Here is a 17,391-nt window from a genome sequence, read left to right on the forward strand (position 1 = left end):
ATAAAGAGGAGAGACAGTGGAGAGAGGTAGAAAGAGGAGAGACAGTGGAGAGAGGTAGAAAGAGGAGGAGAGGGATAAAGAGGAGAGACTGGAGAGAGGGATAAAGAGGAGGAGAGGGATAAAGAGGAGAGACTGGAGAGAAGGATAAAGAGGAGAGACAGTGGAGAGAGGTAGAAAGAGGAGAGACAGTGGAGAGAGGTAGAAAGAGGAGGAGAGGGATAAAGAGGAGAGACTGTGGAGAGAGGTAGAAAGAGGAGGAGAGGGATAAAGAGGAGAGACTGTGGAGAGAGGTAGAAAGAGGAGGAGAGGGATAAAGAGGAGAGACTGTGGAGAGAGTTAGAAAGAGGAGGAGGGATAAAGAGGAGAGACAGTGGAGAGAGGTAGAAAGAGGAGGAGAGGGATAAAGAGGAGAGACTGTGGAGAGAGGTAGAAAGAGGAGGAGAGGGATAAAGAGGAGAGACTGTGGAGAGAGGTAGAAAGAGGAGGAGAGGGATAAAGAGGAGAGAGTGGAGAGAGGTAGAAAGAGGAGGAGAGGGATAAAGAGGAGAGAGTGGAGAGAGGTAGAAAGAGGAGGAGAGGGATAAAGGAGAGAGTGGAGAGAGGTAGAAAGAGGAGGAGAGGGATAAAGAGGAGAGAGTGGAGAGAGGTAGAAAGAGGAGGAGAGGGATAAAGAGGAGAGAGTGGAGAGAGGTAGGAAGAGAAGGATCGAGAGGAGAGACAGTAGAGAGAGGTGGAAAGAGGGGCAGAGGGATAAAGAGGAGAGACAGTGGAGAGAGGTGGAAAGAGGAGGAGAGGGATAAAGAGGAGAGAGTGGAGAGGTAGAAAGAGGAGGAGAGGGATAAAGAGGAGAGAGTGGAGAGAGGTAGAAAGAGGAGGAGAGGGATAAAGAGGAGAGAGTGGAGAGAGGTGGAAATAGGGGGCGAGTGATAAAGAGGAGAGACTAAGAGGAGGGAGGTAGGAAGAGAAGGATAGGTAAAGAGAAAGTAGCCAGAGAGACTTAAAAAAGAAAGCAAATGCAAGAAAGAGAGGAAGAATAGAGGATTTTGACGTGTGTTTGTTTCTGACTCAGAGAGCAAGGACAGTGAGATCTATTTTCTTCAGGGGCTTCAGACACTAATGAGCAGTGCTCCCTCTGCTCAACACACACACACACACACACACACACACACGCTCCAGCACAGAGAAAGAGAGCACTAACAGCTGTGCTGGGTGGGGAGAGACATGGAGGTGATGATGTCACTCACGACATCAGGTGTATTGGAGTTAATCATCATGATCGTGTTTAAAATGGCATTAAAGTTACAAAATCCTTGTTATAGGATGATGTTATATGATTTCTGTTGAAGTAGCGTATGTTTAACAGTGTGTGCATTTAGATTTGTTTTTAGGGGGGTGGAATTGTACACGGTGTGTGCTTGTATAAGTAATGACAAGTTTATGAACATAAGAGTGTGAATATGAATTAACCAACTACGTTACAATGAACAGTATCTAGAGAGGTATGAGAATGTGCTCAGTGTGAATGTCAGAGAAAAGGGAGAGTACTGCTGCTCTTCCACTCCGATGCCCATGGACAGAAAATCTGACTGAGTTTGTATTTGTGAGTCCAGTTGTGGTTGTGTGCCCAGTAGTGAGTGAGCGCGTGCGTGCGAGTGAGTGAGAGAGTGTGTAGGTCAGGCACAAAGAAAGAGAGCCAGCCTCAGCCCTGGAGATGTTGCTGCTCTCATCTCGCCACTGTGCCCACCCCCTTCCACATCAAGCCCACAGTCCTGACGCATTCTGACTGAAACACCCACAGTGCAGACATGCAGGAGCACACACACACAGTACAGACATGCAGTAACACACAGCGTAACCCACAGTGAGTCCTGTATTGTGAGGTCATTAGGAGAGTCTGTCAGTCCTGTTCACATGTGATAATTACTACAGTAACATTACAACATGAGGCTGGGGTTGTCGTCACTACAGTAATATTACAGGCATGAGGCTGGGGTTGTCGTCACTACAGCAACACTACAGGCATGAGGCTGGGGTTGTCGCCACTACAGTAACATTACAGCATGAGGCTGTCGTCACTACAGTAATATTACAGGCATGAGGCTGGGGTTGTCGTCACTACAGTAATATTACAGGCATGAGGCTGGGGTTGTCGTCACTACAGTAATATTACAGGCATGAGGCTGGGGTTGTAGTAACTACAGTAACATTACAACATGAGGCTGGGGTTGTCGTCACTACAGTAATATTACAGGCATGAGGCTGGGGTTGTCGTCACTACAGTAACATTACAACATGAGGCTGGGGTTGTCGTCACTACAGTAACATTACAGGCATGAGGCTGGGGTTGTCGTCACTACAGTAACATCACAGCATGAGGCTGGGGTTGTCGTCACTACAGTAACATTACAACATGAGGCTGGGGTTGTCGTCACTACAGTAACATTACAACATGAGGCTGGGGTTGTCGTCACTACAGTAACATCACAGCATGAGGCTGGGGTTGTCGTCACTACAGTAACATCACAGCATGAGGCTGGGGTTGTCGTCACTACAGTAACATCACAGCATGAGGCTGGGGTTGTCGTCACTACAGTAACATTACAACATGAGGCTGGGGTTGTCGTCACTACAGTAACATTACAACATGAGGCTGGGGTTGTCGTCACTACAGTAATATTACAACATGAGGCTGGGGTTGTCATCACTACAGTAATATTACAGGCATGAGACTGGGGTTGTCGTCACTACAGTAACATCACAGCATGAGGCTGGGGTTGTCGTCACTACAGTAACATTACAACATGAGGCTGGGGTTGTCGTCACTACAGTAACATCACAGCATGAGGCTGGGGTTGTCGTCACTACAGTAACATCACAGCATGAGGCTGGGGTTGTCGTCACTACAGTAACATTACAACATGACGCTGGGGTTGTCGTCACTACAGTAACATTACAACATGAGGCTGGGGTTGTCGTCACTACAGTAATATTACAACATGAGGCTGGGGTTGTCATCACTACAGTAATATTACAGGCATGAGACTGGGGTTGTCGTCACTACAGTAATATTACAGACATGAGGCTGGGGTTGTCGTCACTACAGTAACATTACAACATGAGGCTGGGGTTGTCGTCACTACAGTAATATTACAACATGAGGCTGGGGTTGTCATCACTACAGTAATATTACAGGCATGAGGCTGGGGTTGTCGTCACTACAGTAACATTACAACATGAGGCTGGGGTTGTCGTCACTACAGTAATATTACAACATGAGGCTGGGATTGTCATCACTACAGTAATATTACAGGCATGAGGCTGGGGTTGTCGTCACTACAGTAATATTACAGGCATGAGGCTGGGGTTGTCGTCACTACAGTAACATTACAACATGAGGCTGTCGTCACTACAGTAACATTACAGCATGAGGCTGTCGTCACTACAGTAACATTACAGCATGAGGCTGTCGTCACTACAGTAACGTTACAGCATGAGGCTGGGGTTGTCGTCACTACAGTAACGTCACAGCATGAGGCTGGGGTTGTCGTCACTACAGTAACGTCACAGCATGAGACTGGGGTTGTCGTCACTACAGTAACATCACAGCATGAGGCTGGGGTTGTCGTCACTATAGTAACATTACATCATGAGGCTGGGGTTGTCATCACTACAGTAACATTACAACATGAGGCTGGGGTTGTCGTCACTACAGTAACATCACAACATGAGGCTGTCATCACTACAGTAACATTACAACATGAGGCTGTCGTCACTACAGTAACATCACAGCATGAGGCTGGGGTTGTTGTCACTACAGTAACATCACAGCATGAGGCTGGGGTTGTCGTCACTACAGTAACATCACAGCATGAGGCTGGGGTTGTCGTCACTACAGTAACGTCACAGCATGAGACTGGGGTTGTCGTCACTACAGTAACATTACAGCATGAGGCTGGGGTTGTCGTCACTACAGTAACATCACAGCATGAGGCTGGGGTTGTCGTCACTACAGTAACATTGCAACATGAGGCTGGGGTTGTCATCACTACAGTAACATTACAACATGAGGCTGGGGTTGTCGTCACTACAGTAACATCACAACATGAGGCTGTCATCACTACAGTAACATTACAACATGAGTCTGTCGTCACTACAGTAACATCACAGCATGAGGCTGGGGTTGTCATCACTACAGTAATATTACAGCATGAGGCTGGGGTTGTCGTCACTACAGTAACATCACAGCATGAGGCTGGGGTTGTCGTCACTACAGTAACATCACAGCATGAGGCTGGGGTTGTCGTCACTACAGTAACATCACAGCATGAGGCTGGGGTTGTCGTCACTATAGTAACATTACAGCATGAGGCTGGGGTTGTCGTCACTATAGTAACATTACATCATGAGGCTGTCATCACTACGGTAACATCACAGCATGAGGCTGGGGTTGTCGTCACTACAGTAACATCACAGCATGAGGCTGGGGTTGTCGTCACTACAGCAACATCACAGCATGAGGCTGGGGTTGTCGTCACTACAGTAACATCACAGCATGAGGCTGGGGTTGTCGTCACTACAGTAACATCACAGCATGAGGCTGGGGTTGTCATCACTACAGTAACGTCACAGCATGAGGCTGGGGTTGTCGTCACTACAGTAACGTCACAGCATGAGGCTGGGGTTGTCATCACTACAGTAACATCACAGCATGAGGCTGGGGTTGTCGTCACTACAGTAACATCACAGCATGAGGCTGGGGTTGTCGTCACTACAGTAACATTACAGCATGAGGCTGGGGTTGTTGTCACTACAGTAACATCACAGCATGAGACTGGGGTTGTCGTCACTACAGTAACATTACAGCATGAGGCTGGGGTTGTTGTCACTACAGTAACGTCACAGCATGAGGCTGGGGTTGTCGTCACTACAGTAACATCACAGCATGAGGCTGGGGTTGTCGTCACTACAGTAACATCACAGCATGAGGCTGGGGTTGTCGTCACTACAGTAACATTACAACATGAGGCTGGGGTTGTCGTCACTACAGTAACGTCACAGCATGAGGCTGGGGTTGTCGTCACTACAGTAACGTCACAGCATGAGGCTGGGGTTGTCGTCACTACAGTAACATCACAGCATGAGGCTGGGGTTGTCATCACTACAGTAACGTCACAGCATGAGGCTGGGGTTGTCGTCACTACAGTAACATCACAGCATGAGGCTGGGGTTGTCGTCACTACAGTAACATCACAGCATGAGGCTGGGGTTGTCGTCACTACAGTAACATCACAGCATGAGGCTGGGGTTGTCGTCACTACAGTAACATCACAACATGAGGCTGGGGTTGTCGTCACCACAGTAACATTACAACATGAGGCTGGGGTTGTCGTCACTACAGCAACATTACAGCATGAGGCTGGGATTATAATGCAGGCCACTGGAACATCCATGAGCACCTATGACGTTAGTAATAGACATAGTTAAAACACACTTAATTTACAGTCAGCCAAGCAGGACATCTTTGTAGTTTACATTTCTAAAATGGGCATTTTAGTCCACACGCACAGTCTTGTGTCCAGTCTCGTTACCTGTCCCAGACCTGCTGTTTTCAACTCTCTAGAGACAGCAGGAGCTGAATACATACTCTGAATGATCGGCTATGAAAAGCCAACTGACATTTACTCCTGAGGTGCTGACCTGTTGCACCCTCGATAACCACTGTGATTATTATTATTATTTGACCATGCTGGTCATCTATGAACATTTGAACATCTTGGCCATGTTCTGTTATAATCTCCACCCAGCACAGCCAGAAGAGGACTGACCACCCCTCATAGCCTGGTTCCTCTCTAGGTTTCTTTCTCGGTTCTGGCCTTTCTAGGGAGTTTTTCCGAGCCACCGTGCTTCTTCACCTGTATTGCTTGCTGTTTGGGGTTTTAGGCTGGGTTTCTGTACAGCACTTTGTGACATCAGCTGATGTAAGAAGGGCTTTATAAATACATTTGATTGAATGATTGCGTCGAAACCTACCTCGATGGAGCCAAACTCCACATTGTCATAGTGGAAGTGGGCACAGTCAACGAGCTTAGGGAAGTGACCTTTCACAACAGACAGCCTGAGATAGAAACACACACAGCAGTCAGATTAGATTAAATAACAGCATTATACAGTCACAGAGTGAGAGTCACAATACAGAGAATGTATTTGTCTTGAACAGCAGCAGACCAACACTGTTTTAACGTTAGTGCAGCAGTAGAAGCCCTGTATACAGTCTGTCTATGTTTGGGTGAATTAGTAGACTTACACTCAGGTTAGGAGAAGCTCCAGGACAAACAAAGCTGTCGCTATGGGAGCTTGACAGTGACAATGGTTCTCGTGTGAACAGAAACCACCCTGGGCAGACTGCTTTGCATGTCCCTACTCTCAAATGCACACACTGACTGTGGCAGTTCCATTGCATGGTGATTTTTGCAGCTCGATGTTTGTCATGAATCTTGCCCTGCAGGCAAAAGTGAGCGACTTCTGCTAGATGGGCCAGCTGCAAAGTCAAATTTGGCTATATTGTAAAAAGGCACGAAAACAAAAATGTGCTTTTGGTCTTAAATTTAAGGTTAGGCATTAGGTTTAGCAGTGTGGTTAAGGTTAGGTTTCATGCCAACCTGCGGTGACCAGGGCCAGACTTTATCAGTGACACCACTCACTCCTCTAAGCTTCACATCACATCAACCTCCCACTATCAACTACCACATAATCTCACCACAGCCAGGGGGAAATGAAACTGGGGAACGTCCTGTTTCACAGCACTGCGTGGTCTGTAAGGGAAGTTCTGAGGTTCCCTGTATGTGTTTGTGTATAAACTTCTCTCCGACCCGTGTCTCCACAGAAGTGGTTTAATACCTGACAGCGATGTCCATACAAGGGCATTCATCACAGAGCACAGCTACAAAGTATAGTGAACCTGAAATACTACAATATATATATAATATACACCCTTCCTCTCAGTCTATGCTTGGCATCCCTTGTCTGGCACCAAAGTTCCATCGGTGCCTAATGGTTCACATTTCACACCACTTCTGCGTCCTGTAACTACACTGCAGTCACATTTCCCATGTGCAGGTCAGCAGTGTACTTGTTCCACCCTCTTTAAAATGATCTTTAACTGTTCCAATCCACCCTCAGTGAAATGATTAAGACCTGGAGGGCAGTGTGCCAGTCTTAGTGGCAGTATCACCTCTTGCTCATCTTCCCCTTCAAGTTGGCAGTGGTGCCCACGGAGCGGGTAGTGGGCTCCCCGGAAGTGTCCAGATTATCGGTGCTCCAAGCCTTCGGGAGGGAGAAAGAGGAAAAAGATAGTTAGTAAAACAACAGTCAACAGGCCACGTTACATGGTGTCTGTCTGTCTCTGGGGTGGTGGTCAAGACTGTACCTCAAAGGGAGATCGGGAGGACATTAACCAGGAGATATCTAGATATCTACTATCGTCAAAGTATGGTTTATAGGCTACACCATCTATAAAATCTCTTCCTTCTTGACAGTGATTTGACTTGGTCAAAGCAACTTCCTCAGCCCCATGATGTCACTCCTGACTACAGTACAGAACATGCAGAAGATATTTACACAAACACAGCACAACTAACACCACTGCAGAGGACAGAGCAAAGTGTAGTAGTGGTAGCTGTGTTTGATTCTACTTCACATGCTGTAGCATATATAAGCTGTTAGTTAGTAAATCCCTGTCCCCTGCGCGTATCCAGTCCTTCCTGTCAGAATCTGCATGACGATGCAGCAGCCGTCACACAGCGGAGCTGAATGCGCACTGACTCATACTGACTCAACAGCAGGTGGAAACATAGCTCTAACCATCACACGGTTCACACCTTCACAGGCCCTACGGCAAGCCAGACACACACCCCTCCTCTCCCTCTGGCTTTAGGTCTGCCTTCACTCATCTCTAAAGCCAGCATACAGCCATGTAATCGTCATCACAAATGAACGAAAGACAAATATTTGTCCCCATTTTCATTCATACCTCTCTTGCTCTCCCTCTCTCAATGTCAATATCCACCTCCTTTCCATATTATCCAGCTGATGAATGCAAACCAACACACAACACACCCACTCCTACACAAACAGGTAGCAGCAATGATGAGCTGTCAACCACCAGAGGGAACGAACATCAATCACTCAGTGTGTGTGTGTACATAAACAAGCCATTTTTCACACATGACCAGTGTATATTACACCCATAAGGCTTTGGTAGAGGCTAACTGAAGTAATTTGTCTGTTGTCAGGGAAATATGTCCCAAATAGACTCAGAGGCAGCAGGTAGCCTAGTGGTTAGAGCGTTGTAACAAAGTTTGCTGAATCGAATCCCCGAGCTGACAAGGTAAAAATCTGTCATTCTGCCCCTGAACAAGGCAGTTAACCCACTGTTCCCTGGTAGGCCGTCATTGTAAATAAGAATTTGCTATTAACTGACTTGCCTAGTTAAATAAAAATAAATAAGTAAAATAGGCAGGGTTGAAACCCCCATGAGATGAATTGGTGACAACCATCTCCATTCACAACATAGACAGTGAGAAATGGTTTTGCCCAAATGGAGGGAGGATGAGATGGGAATTAGGCTAAAAGTATGTGGATGAGTGACTCCCGAATCTCCTTCAAATACTCAAATGGGATCAAATATCAAAACCCCATGTTCAGACGCTAAAGGCCTCTACCTGAACAAGTGTAAGAGAATCTACTGCTTCTTCGGAGAGTTGGCCTATCTTACAATGTCTCACTCTCACATGCCAACAGACTGTGACAATAGCAGACTGGATACAGTTTGGAAGGGTGCAAGCCAGGTTGAAGATCAGATTCTCCACTACTCGGCCTGTCATGGGCTCCTGCAACACCTTTAAAGGATACAGCAATGAAAAGAACTGGGCTTTTAAAACCTTCCCAGTTGTGAATCAGTTGTGAATCAGTTGTGATTTGGGACAGCACGTCTGTTCACAGGTTATTCCTCAGCAGAAGCAGAGGATGCAGAGCTGGATAGAGTACTGCAGCTCCAGGGAAAAACATTACTCCTCAGAGTATTGGCCTAGGATCAGTACTACTCCTCCCGTGACTGACCTTACAAGCCCAAACTGGTCCTGGTCAATCGCTTAGGGACAACTGACACCCTCACCGTTCCTGGGTGAGTGAGTGGGAGAGTGGGCGAGCGAGCACCTGGCATAGGCTTGCTGTGGTAAATTGACTGTTAACAGTAAGCCTGGACAAACCTGCCTCCACCTGTGTGTGTGTGTGTGTGTGTGTGTGTGTGTGTGTGTGTGTGTGTGTGTGTGTGTGTGTGTGTACGCACTCAGCGGGACCCATAGAGGCTGAAAGCACTGGGGCTAAACTGGGCACAGCTAGGCTTAATCAGAATACATCAGCGCTGCATCACTTCAGCATTGAGCGTACCACACACCAAGATGTGTCTGTTCAGCCCTCAGTACAGGCCGGCCCCTTAGCCTCGACTCAATCCCTCTGACAACGTGGCAAGAGCAGAGAAACTCAACGAGCTGAGAGTCCATCATTACAAAGCAGGGGATGAGGTATTTAAAGACAAGAACCCTGGCCTGTATCCAGTCTGCACTGACTGTCTGCAACATGCATTCATTCCATCTCCAACATTGTAAAACCTTAGGTCACCACCCGACTGGTACATTAATGGATGCTAAAGGTCATTAGCGGACCACGTAGAGAACCACGCCATGTCGTTGCTCTTCCAGTAACTCCACACCCCTCTTCACTCTACACCAGGCTAGAGTTTCACGGGCAGCCGGTATGGCACAATAGACACCTGAAACTAGATCTGCCATGGAAGCCACCGCTTCCAAACAACAGTTAGCTAGACGGTCAGAGACACAGGCAGGCGGTCAGAGCAGGGCAGTATCCACACACAGCCTTCAGGGACAATAGCAGGAGTTAATCCTAAGAGACTAGGCTCTAGTAGGTATTGTTGTCCAGCAACAGGTCTTCTTCGGACCAAAACCAAAGACATTAGAATCCTAATGGCATTCAGGCAGGGTAATAACCCCAGCAGGCATTCACTCTCACCACCCTCATTAATTCCACAGCAGCCCACTTTCTCTCCACCTCCTGTTCTCTACCTTCTGCATCCTCCTCTTCTTGAACATATTGAGGAGCCCTTTCAAGGGGGGCGGGGGTTCTTTTTAGATGTTGGTGTAGTCCATCTCCAGTGCTATGTATCTCCTCTGTCCATCCATCTGTCTGTCACCATCGGTCTCCCATGGCTACCTCCGCCCAGCCATCACTGTCCCTTCTCAGTGCATTCTGCTCAGTGGGACAGGTAAGTGGACCTAGCATACCTGGCGGTTACGTCTGTGTGCGTGTGCACAGACACATGCTTGACTGTTGAATATTTCATGGTGTGAACACACACAGCGATCTGAACCCTGGGCCATTGCCAGAGCTCAGGCTTCTCAGCTGTTCTGTGAGGGGCAGGAGACAGACTGACGGGCGGTCGGTCGCTTTATATAAACGCTTGGTTTCCTTCCTAATCTATCTGGCGACAACTGCCAGTTAAACAGGGCAACACAACCTCCACATCATAGCAAAACCACATAAGGGGGCAATAAAAAGGTGTCACGTTTGATGCTTCGACAAGACCAAGAGGAGGGAGTCTTGGTGGTACAGAGAAGAACTCTATAGTAGGCTGACCTAGAAACCGTGTTCTGTTGAGTCTAGAGGATCCAGCATGCTATATAAACCCCCTCTCAGTTTAGACATCTTTAAATGATAAGCCCTGGTTCTCTCAGTAAGGCCGCTGTCATCAGATCTCACCTCATAGTTTGAATGTTTGTGCCCTGATCCAACAACAGTCCATGTAATGCATGCCTGGTATTCCAGCCTCTCTTTAGGGACCGGGAAAACAGGAACTCTGATCTTGTTTGGGAAGAGCGGCTGCAGTTGTTCAGCACCAGCTCTACCCAGCATCTACCCAGTGTTGGGGAGAAGTGAACTACATGTAGTTCAACAAGTAACTGAAACTACCACCAACTTCAAAATGTAGTTTACTAAATTCCAATCTTGGTAGTGTTTTAGTACATAGTTAATAACTTTTTTTGTTGCCATGTAGCGGTGTAGCTAACTACTGGAACTATACACTACTCTTCTTGCAAATAGAAAAGAAGATATGGCTGAAGTAGACAAGAATTTATCTTTTTTGGCATCAGCCCTTCCCCTAATTCTCATTTGAAAGACAGTTTGTGTTTAATATGCACATTCTGTTATCTTACTTCAGAAAGATCTGGTTTAACAAATTGTAGTCAATGACATTTCAGATTTTGATATGATAATTTATCACAAAGTAGTTGGATCTGGTGAACTACTTTTTCAAAGTAACTCTAGTGTAGTTTTTCTTCCTCCAGTGTGAAGTAATTGGTAGCTTGGTAATCAATATTTTCAGAGGATCCTCGCCAACACTGGTACAAAGTCATCCATTGCTGGGTAGTTTCTGGTCCATAACTACATGCCATAATGAACATTTCCCACTGTTCTGTGGCAAACAGTGCCACACAGAGACATGACCACTATGGAGACACAGGGGAATAAGACAAAACAAGCATGCATACTGTACAGGCCACAGAGATAACATAGATAGAATGTCTCCCCAGAATAGCAGATCACTCACACCACACTGGGTAAAGCCACACACACAGACATTATCGTGCTGACGACATACAGAGATAGACAATACTTGTAATAATTGTTGACCGCATGCACAAGTATGTATATTTACACACATGTGCAGACAGACCACCATACCACGCATAGACAGGCACAATAAGTACCCACAGACATAAAGAGGTGCATACAGACAGTTTGGGTAGACGTAGACTTACCAGACATGACTGTCCGGCTCATAGCGCGTATAAACATGGTGCATTTCCCAACCCACTGGGGTCACGACACTTCACACAGAAAAAGAAAACGAAGGAAGCACATTTAATTTCTGTCCCTTCATACAAGAGGCTTAATGTGTGTAGACAAGAGACAATACACTCTAGACTGCTTCCTTGAGGGATTTGAGTAAGTTGAGTTCAAAGTTGATTCTGGAGAGAAGGTCAGACTTTTGTTTAGCCTAATTGTTTGAGGGTAAAAAAATTAAATATAAATAAATAAAAACAATTCTATTGAGCTTTGCTGTAACACGAAGTGGCCTGTGTTGAGAGCTGGAGCGAGAGGACTTGGCTGACTGTTCACGCTCCATCAGAAAGAGCCAAACCTTAACCAACCAGCTCTGATCTAACGTAACAAGGCCATGCATCAATACCACTGCTCTGAAAGTCTTCTCCACTCTGACACAATTAAAAGGTCACTTGATTCCCATACAGAACCATCCCTACAATAGTGCCATCTAACCCATAACCCACAGATCTCAAATGCCTATGCTGGTTTTGAATACTCTTTGTTGACAACAACCCTTGGTATTTCGATAAGTCAGTCGCATACCATTTCTAACAGTATAACCTGTGAGGTTGTCAGCACGGACAGCATCATTGTGCTTGGGCTTCCCAGTATTACAGCAGAGTGAAGTGTCTGTCTGTCTCAGGGGAGTTGGCTAATCTAGTTAGTTGGAGGTGGGAGAGGAGCAAACAGACATGGGTCATACACAGGGGTCAACACGCTGAGGAAATGGGTTAAATGTGACAGTGTTGTTCCTTCTAAAGTATGCCTAAGTCGTGTGTGTGGGGGGGGGGGCTTGAGGTTCAAGGCACATTAGAAAAGTATCAAAGAGTATCAGTGAAGTTCTCTCTGGGAGGGGGAGTATTCTGCTGCTATGTAACAATGCCCCTAAAAAAAACATACAAAAACATTGCCATTGATTTGAATGTGTGTGTAGGAGGGAATTCTCTGCAAGTGAATCTGCCCAATGATCATTCTATTATAGCCTCTGCCATTCAACTCCTACAACAGTCCAAAGTCACATGGTTAGGCTTCGTAATTGTAGGGAGTTCGGCTAGGCCTACTCTACCCTATGAATCACAAGAGTGAGACTGTTCCTTACTAACCTTACTAAGTCACAGGCATCGAGTGTGCTTAAAATGTTGACTAGAGTCAGTGGGCAGCCTGTTGGTCTGTGCAGAGCAGACATTGGTGTTTATGATGTGGGAAGTGGCTTCATGCTTTCTAGTCAGCCAGAGCCTTACCAACAGTTGCCGAGATCTCCCGAGATCTCCCGTCATGTGGGCAGTGTCGCTATGGTAACGCAACGTATTTTTGCATGTCAGGCCGTGAGAGGGAGATTGTGTGCTTTCTCGAGCTTATAAAAGGACTGCATGGATAAGATTTAGGTGGACAGGATGTCAGAGTAGGATAAGTGTGTGTGTGGATGTGCATGCTAGAGTGTGTGTGTGTGTGTGGATGTGCATGCTAGAGTGTGTCACAGGGAATGAAAAATAATGGTGTGAGAGTCTGATTCAACTACTTCTATGCTTGTGCGATTGAGAGGGTTTAAGCAGGCTCAAATGTGCTCGACGATGTGGGGTGAACTGGACGGTGTGTGCAAGGGTGTGTGAGCTTCTCTCATTCCACTACAGACTCTGAACTTGACACAGATGTTGGTGTAGCGACAGTGGCAAGCAACTCTCTCATGCCTGTAGGTGTGTTGAGTGAAGTGGGTCTCACTCACACACACACACACACACACACACACACACACACACACACACACACACACACATATATATATATGACGACTGAAAAACAAGCTCAAAACCACTCTGCATAAATCAATCCTGACAAATCTCTCATAACTAAATCTCTGGCTGGCTATTATTACGATGATTGTTTTGTCTCTGCCTCTCTGCTCTCTGAGGCTCAGCAGGTGTCCTGGATCTTGACCCCAAAATAAGACAATAGGATAGAGGGTCAGTCAAGCAGAAGAAGAGCCATTTGTTATTGTCCCTTTTCTCCCACGGTCAGTAAACCGCCCCATTCCAAGCGACGCTGTCTTCACAGTCAAGGAGTCTTGGGTCTGTCCTCTTCAGGTCACAGCACAACGTTGGCTTGGGATGGTTGGCTGGGTCTGGCTTGCCAACAGAGAATACTACAGCCCAAAAGGTAAATGTCTGTTTGTGTAACCCAGCTGCTCCAACAGTTTTGCTTGTTGTCTAGAACTCCCCCTGCTACTCCTCCATGCCCCATCCCCTGCTTCTCTCACTCCTCCATTTCACACACTTTCTGTATGAAAGAGGACAATGAGAATCCCCTACACTTCTCCACCCTTCGTTCCTTCCTTCCCTCGTTCTCCAGGGGGAACAATAGGTTCAAAGAGTGTCCTTTCATGCTAACTCTCTCCCTCCTCCCCTCTTTCGTAGCGACCCAGTGTAATAGAAGTGTCAGCCCCTCTTTCTCTGAGGACTGAATAAGTGGGTAATGTTGGGAGACGGATCTTGAGACAATTCGGGGGAGGTGGGGTGAGGAGGATGGGCATCACAAATCTGCTCTTTTCGTTATTGTCATCATCTGCAAGTGGTCGCGGCTGGGATAATGTGACGTGAATGGGCCAGTTTGGGGCAAGTACAGTCGTGGCTACAAGTGCTGATCTGTCACGCCGGACAGACTGCACACGTGGGGGGGGGGGGGGGGTGTGACAGAGACAGACAGGGACTGTGTTGTTCAAATCCAGGGGCTACTACGGTGACAGGAGCTTGGGAACTGGACATGGGGGAGAAACATCAGCCTGGATCCAGACACAAGAGGCCAGGGGTCAAGTCATTCAGCAGGTTGACAGCCCAATGGCACATGTAAACACACTCAGTGAGGTACAGTTAGATAGTCACGTCACAACACTAGACTGCACATGATTACTTTTCATGTTTCACGCAACATTAGGCCCCTTGGTTATTGATGTAGTATGCCATCACTAACACTGTAGAGGTGTACCAGAGGGGTGCTTCTTATGTCTCCCAGCCTCAAAAACAACTTTACTGGGAGTGTGTTTCTAATGCATGAGCTCCGTTAGCCCCCCCCACTGCCCTTTGACCTTTCACAGAACAAAAACAGGCCTTCCCATTCAGCCATGCCCCACCATCCCCTCAACTCCTATAGATCCCACCCAACCCCCAACTACACCCCAAAAAAGGAACCGCACTCACCCATCCCTCCCTCCCTGTACTCCTTCAGGCTAATGCAACAAACACTGCCCCCCAAATCTTCTCCCATCTCCCTGAGTAAGCATGGGAAGCCATAAGCATGGAAACCATAGCGAAGGCTAGCTGAGATGGAAGACTGGGGAGGTTCTAGGCTGTGTAAGAATGGAGCAAGGTGGGCTCTACGGTGCCTTGCGAAAGTATTCGGCCCCCTTGAACTTTGCGACCTTTTGCCACATTTCAGGCTTCAAACATAAAGATATAAAACTGTATTTTTTTGTGAAGAATCAACAACAAGTGGGACACAATCATGAAGTGGAACGACATTTATTGGATATTTCAAACTTTTTTAACAAATCAAAAACTGAAAACTTGGGCATGCAAAATTATTCAGCCCCTTTACTTTCAGTGCAGCAAAAAGTTCAGTGAGGATCTCTGAATGATCCAATGTTGACCTAAATGACTAATGATACTAATAATACAATCTACCTGTGTGTAATCAAGTCTCCGTATAAATGCACCTGCACTGTGATAGTCTCAGAGGTCCGTTAAAAGCGCAGAGCATCATGAAGAACAAGGAACACACCAGGCAGGTCCGAGATACTGTTGTGAAGAAGTTTAAAGCCGGATTTGGATACAAAAAGATTTCCCAAGCTTTAAACATCCCAAGGAGCACTGTGCAAGCGATAATATTGAAATGGAAGGAGTATCAGACCACTGCAAATCTACCAAGACCTGGCCGTCCCTCTAAACTTTCAGCTTATACAAGGAGAAGACTGATCAGAGATGCAGCCAAGAGGCCCATGATCACTCTGGATGAACTGCAGAGATCTACAGCTGAGGTGGGAGACTCTGTCCATAGGACAACAATCAGTTGTATATTGCACAAATCTGGCCTTTATGGAAGAGTGGCAAGAAGAAAGCCATTTCTTAAAGATATCCATAAAAAGTGTTGTTTAAAGTTTGCCACAAGCCACCTGGGAGACACACCAAACATGTGGAAGAAGGAGCTCTGATCAGATGAAACCAAAATTGTACTTTTTGGCAACAATGCAAAACGTTATATTTGGCGTAAAAGCAACACAGCTCATCACCCTGAACATACCATCCCCACTGTCAAACATGGTGGTGGCAGCATCATGGTTTGGGCATGCTTTTCTTCAGCAGGGACAGGGAAGATGGTTAAAATTGATGGGAAGATGGATGGAGCCAAATACAGGACCATTCTGGAAGAAAACCCGATGGAGTCTGCAAAAGACCTGAGACTGGGACGGAGATTTGTCTTCCAACAAGACAATGATCCAAAACATAAAGCAAAATCTACAATGGAATGGTTCAAAAATAAACATATCCAGGTGTTAGAATGGCCAAGTCAAAGTCCAGACCTGAATCCAATCGAGAATCTGTGGAAAGAACTGAAAACTGCTGTTCACAAATGCTCTCCATCCAACCTCACTGAGCTCGAGCTGTTTTGCAAGGAGGAATGGGAAAAAATGTCAGTCTCTCGATGTGCAAAACTGATAGAGACATACCCCAAGTGACTTACAGCTGTAATCGCAGCAAAAGGTGGCGCTACAAAGTATTAACTTAAGGGGGCTGAATAATTTTGCACGCCCAATTTTTCAGTTTTTGATTTGTTAAAAAAGTTTGAAATATCCAATAAATGTTGTTCCACTTCATGATTGTGTCCCACTTGTTGTTGATTCTTCACAAAAAAATACAGTTTTATATCTTTATGTTTGAAGCCTGAAATCAAAAGCCTGGCAAAAGGTCGCAAAGTTCAAGGGGGCCGAATACTTTCGCAAGGCACTGTATCATGGACATTCCAGAAGAGGGTCCCTGGGAAACAAACAGTCCCTGTCACCCCCCACCGCCCGTTACCCAAAAATCGCCTCTCTGGGAGCCCCGTCCTCTTTCTTCCACGCGACAGGAAAGACACAGAGCCACCAGCAGCATACTAAACACCAAACACTGCCCTCATACCAGCTGCAGCCACGTGAGATAGAGACACACAAGAGAGGGAGAGAAAAGACTAAAAAGAAGAAAAAAGAGAGGTGGGGGAAGAAAGAAGTAGAGGAAAGAAAAAGAAAGAGGGTGAATTCATCAGAAGCCTGACTGTTGTGAACAAGTGTGTGGTGTGTGTGTAGCGAGACATGCGGGACAGTGGACGAGGGGGCCATTTGTGTTGGTACGGAACAATGTGGGCATGGCTTCAGAACAGATGTTTCTATAGGGGCAGACAGCT

General features: G+C 46.5%; 1 protein-coding gene across 1 annotated transcript in view; it reads right to left on the minus strand.

Moving 5' to 3' along the window:
• arhgap33 (Rho GTPase activating protein 33) overlaps nucleotides 1-17,391 on the minus strand; it is a 49,823-nt gene that overhangs the window by 26,313 nt on the left and 6,119 nt on the right. The window contains 2 exon segments of the mRNA XM_064946015.1: nucleotides 6,031-6,115; nucleotides 7,232-7,323. Coding sequence (XP_064802087.1) covers nucleotides 6,031-6,115; nucleotides 7,232-7,323 — 177 coding nt within the window.

This window comes from Oncorhynchus masou, chromosome 29 (assembly GCF_036934945.1).
Source record: "Oncorhynchus masou masou isolate Uvic2021 chromosome 29, UVic_Omas_1.1, whole genome shotgun sequence".
Classification (NCBI taxonomy): domain Eukaryota; kingdom Metazoa; phylum Chordata; class Actinopteri; order Salmoniformes; family Salmonidae; genus Oncorhynchus; species Oncorhynchus masou.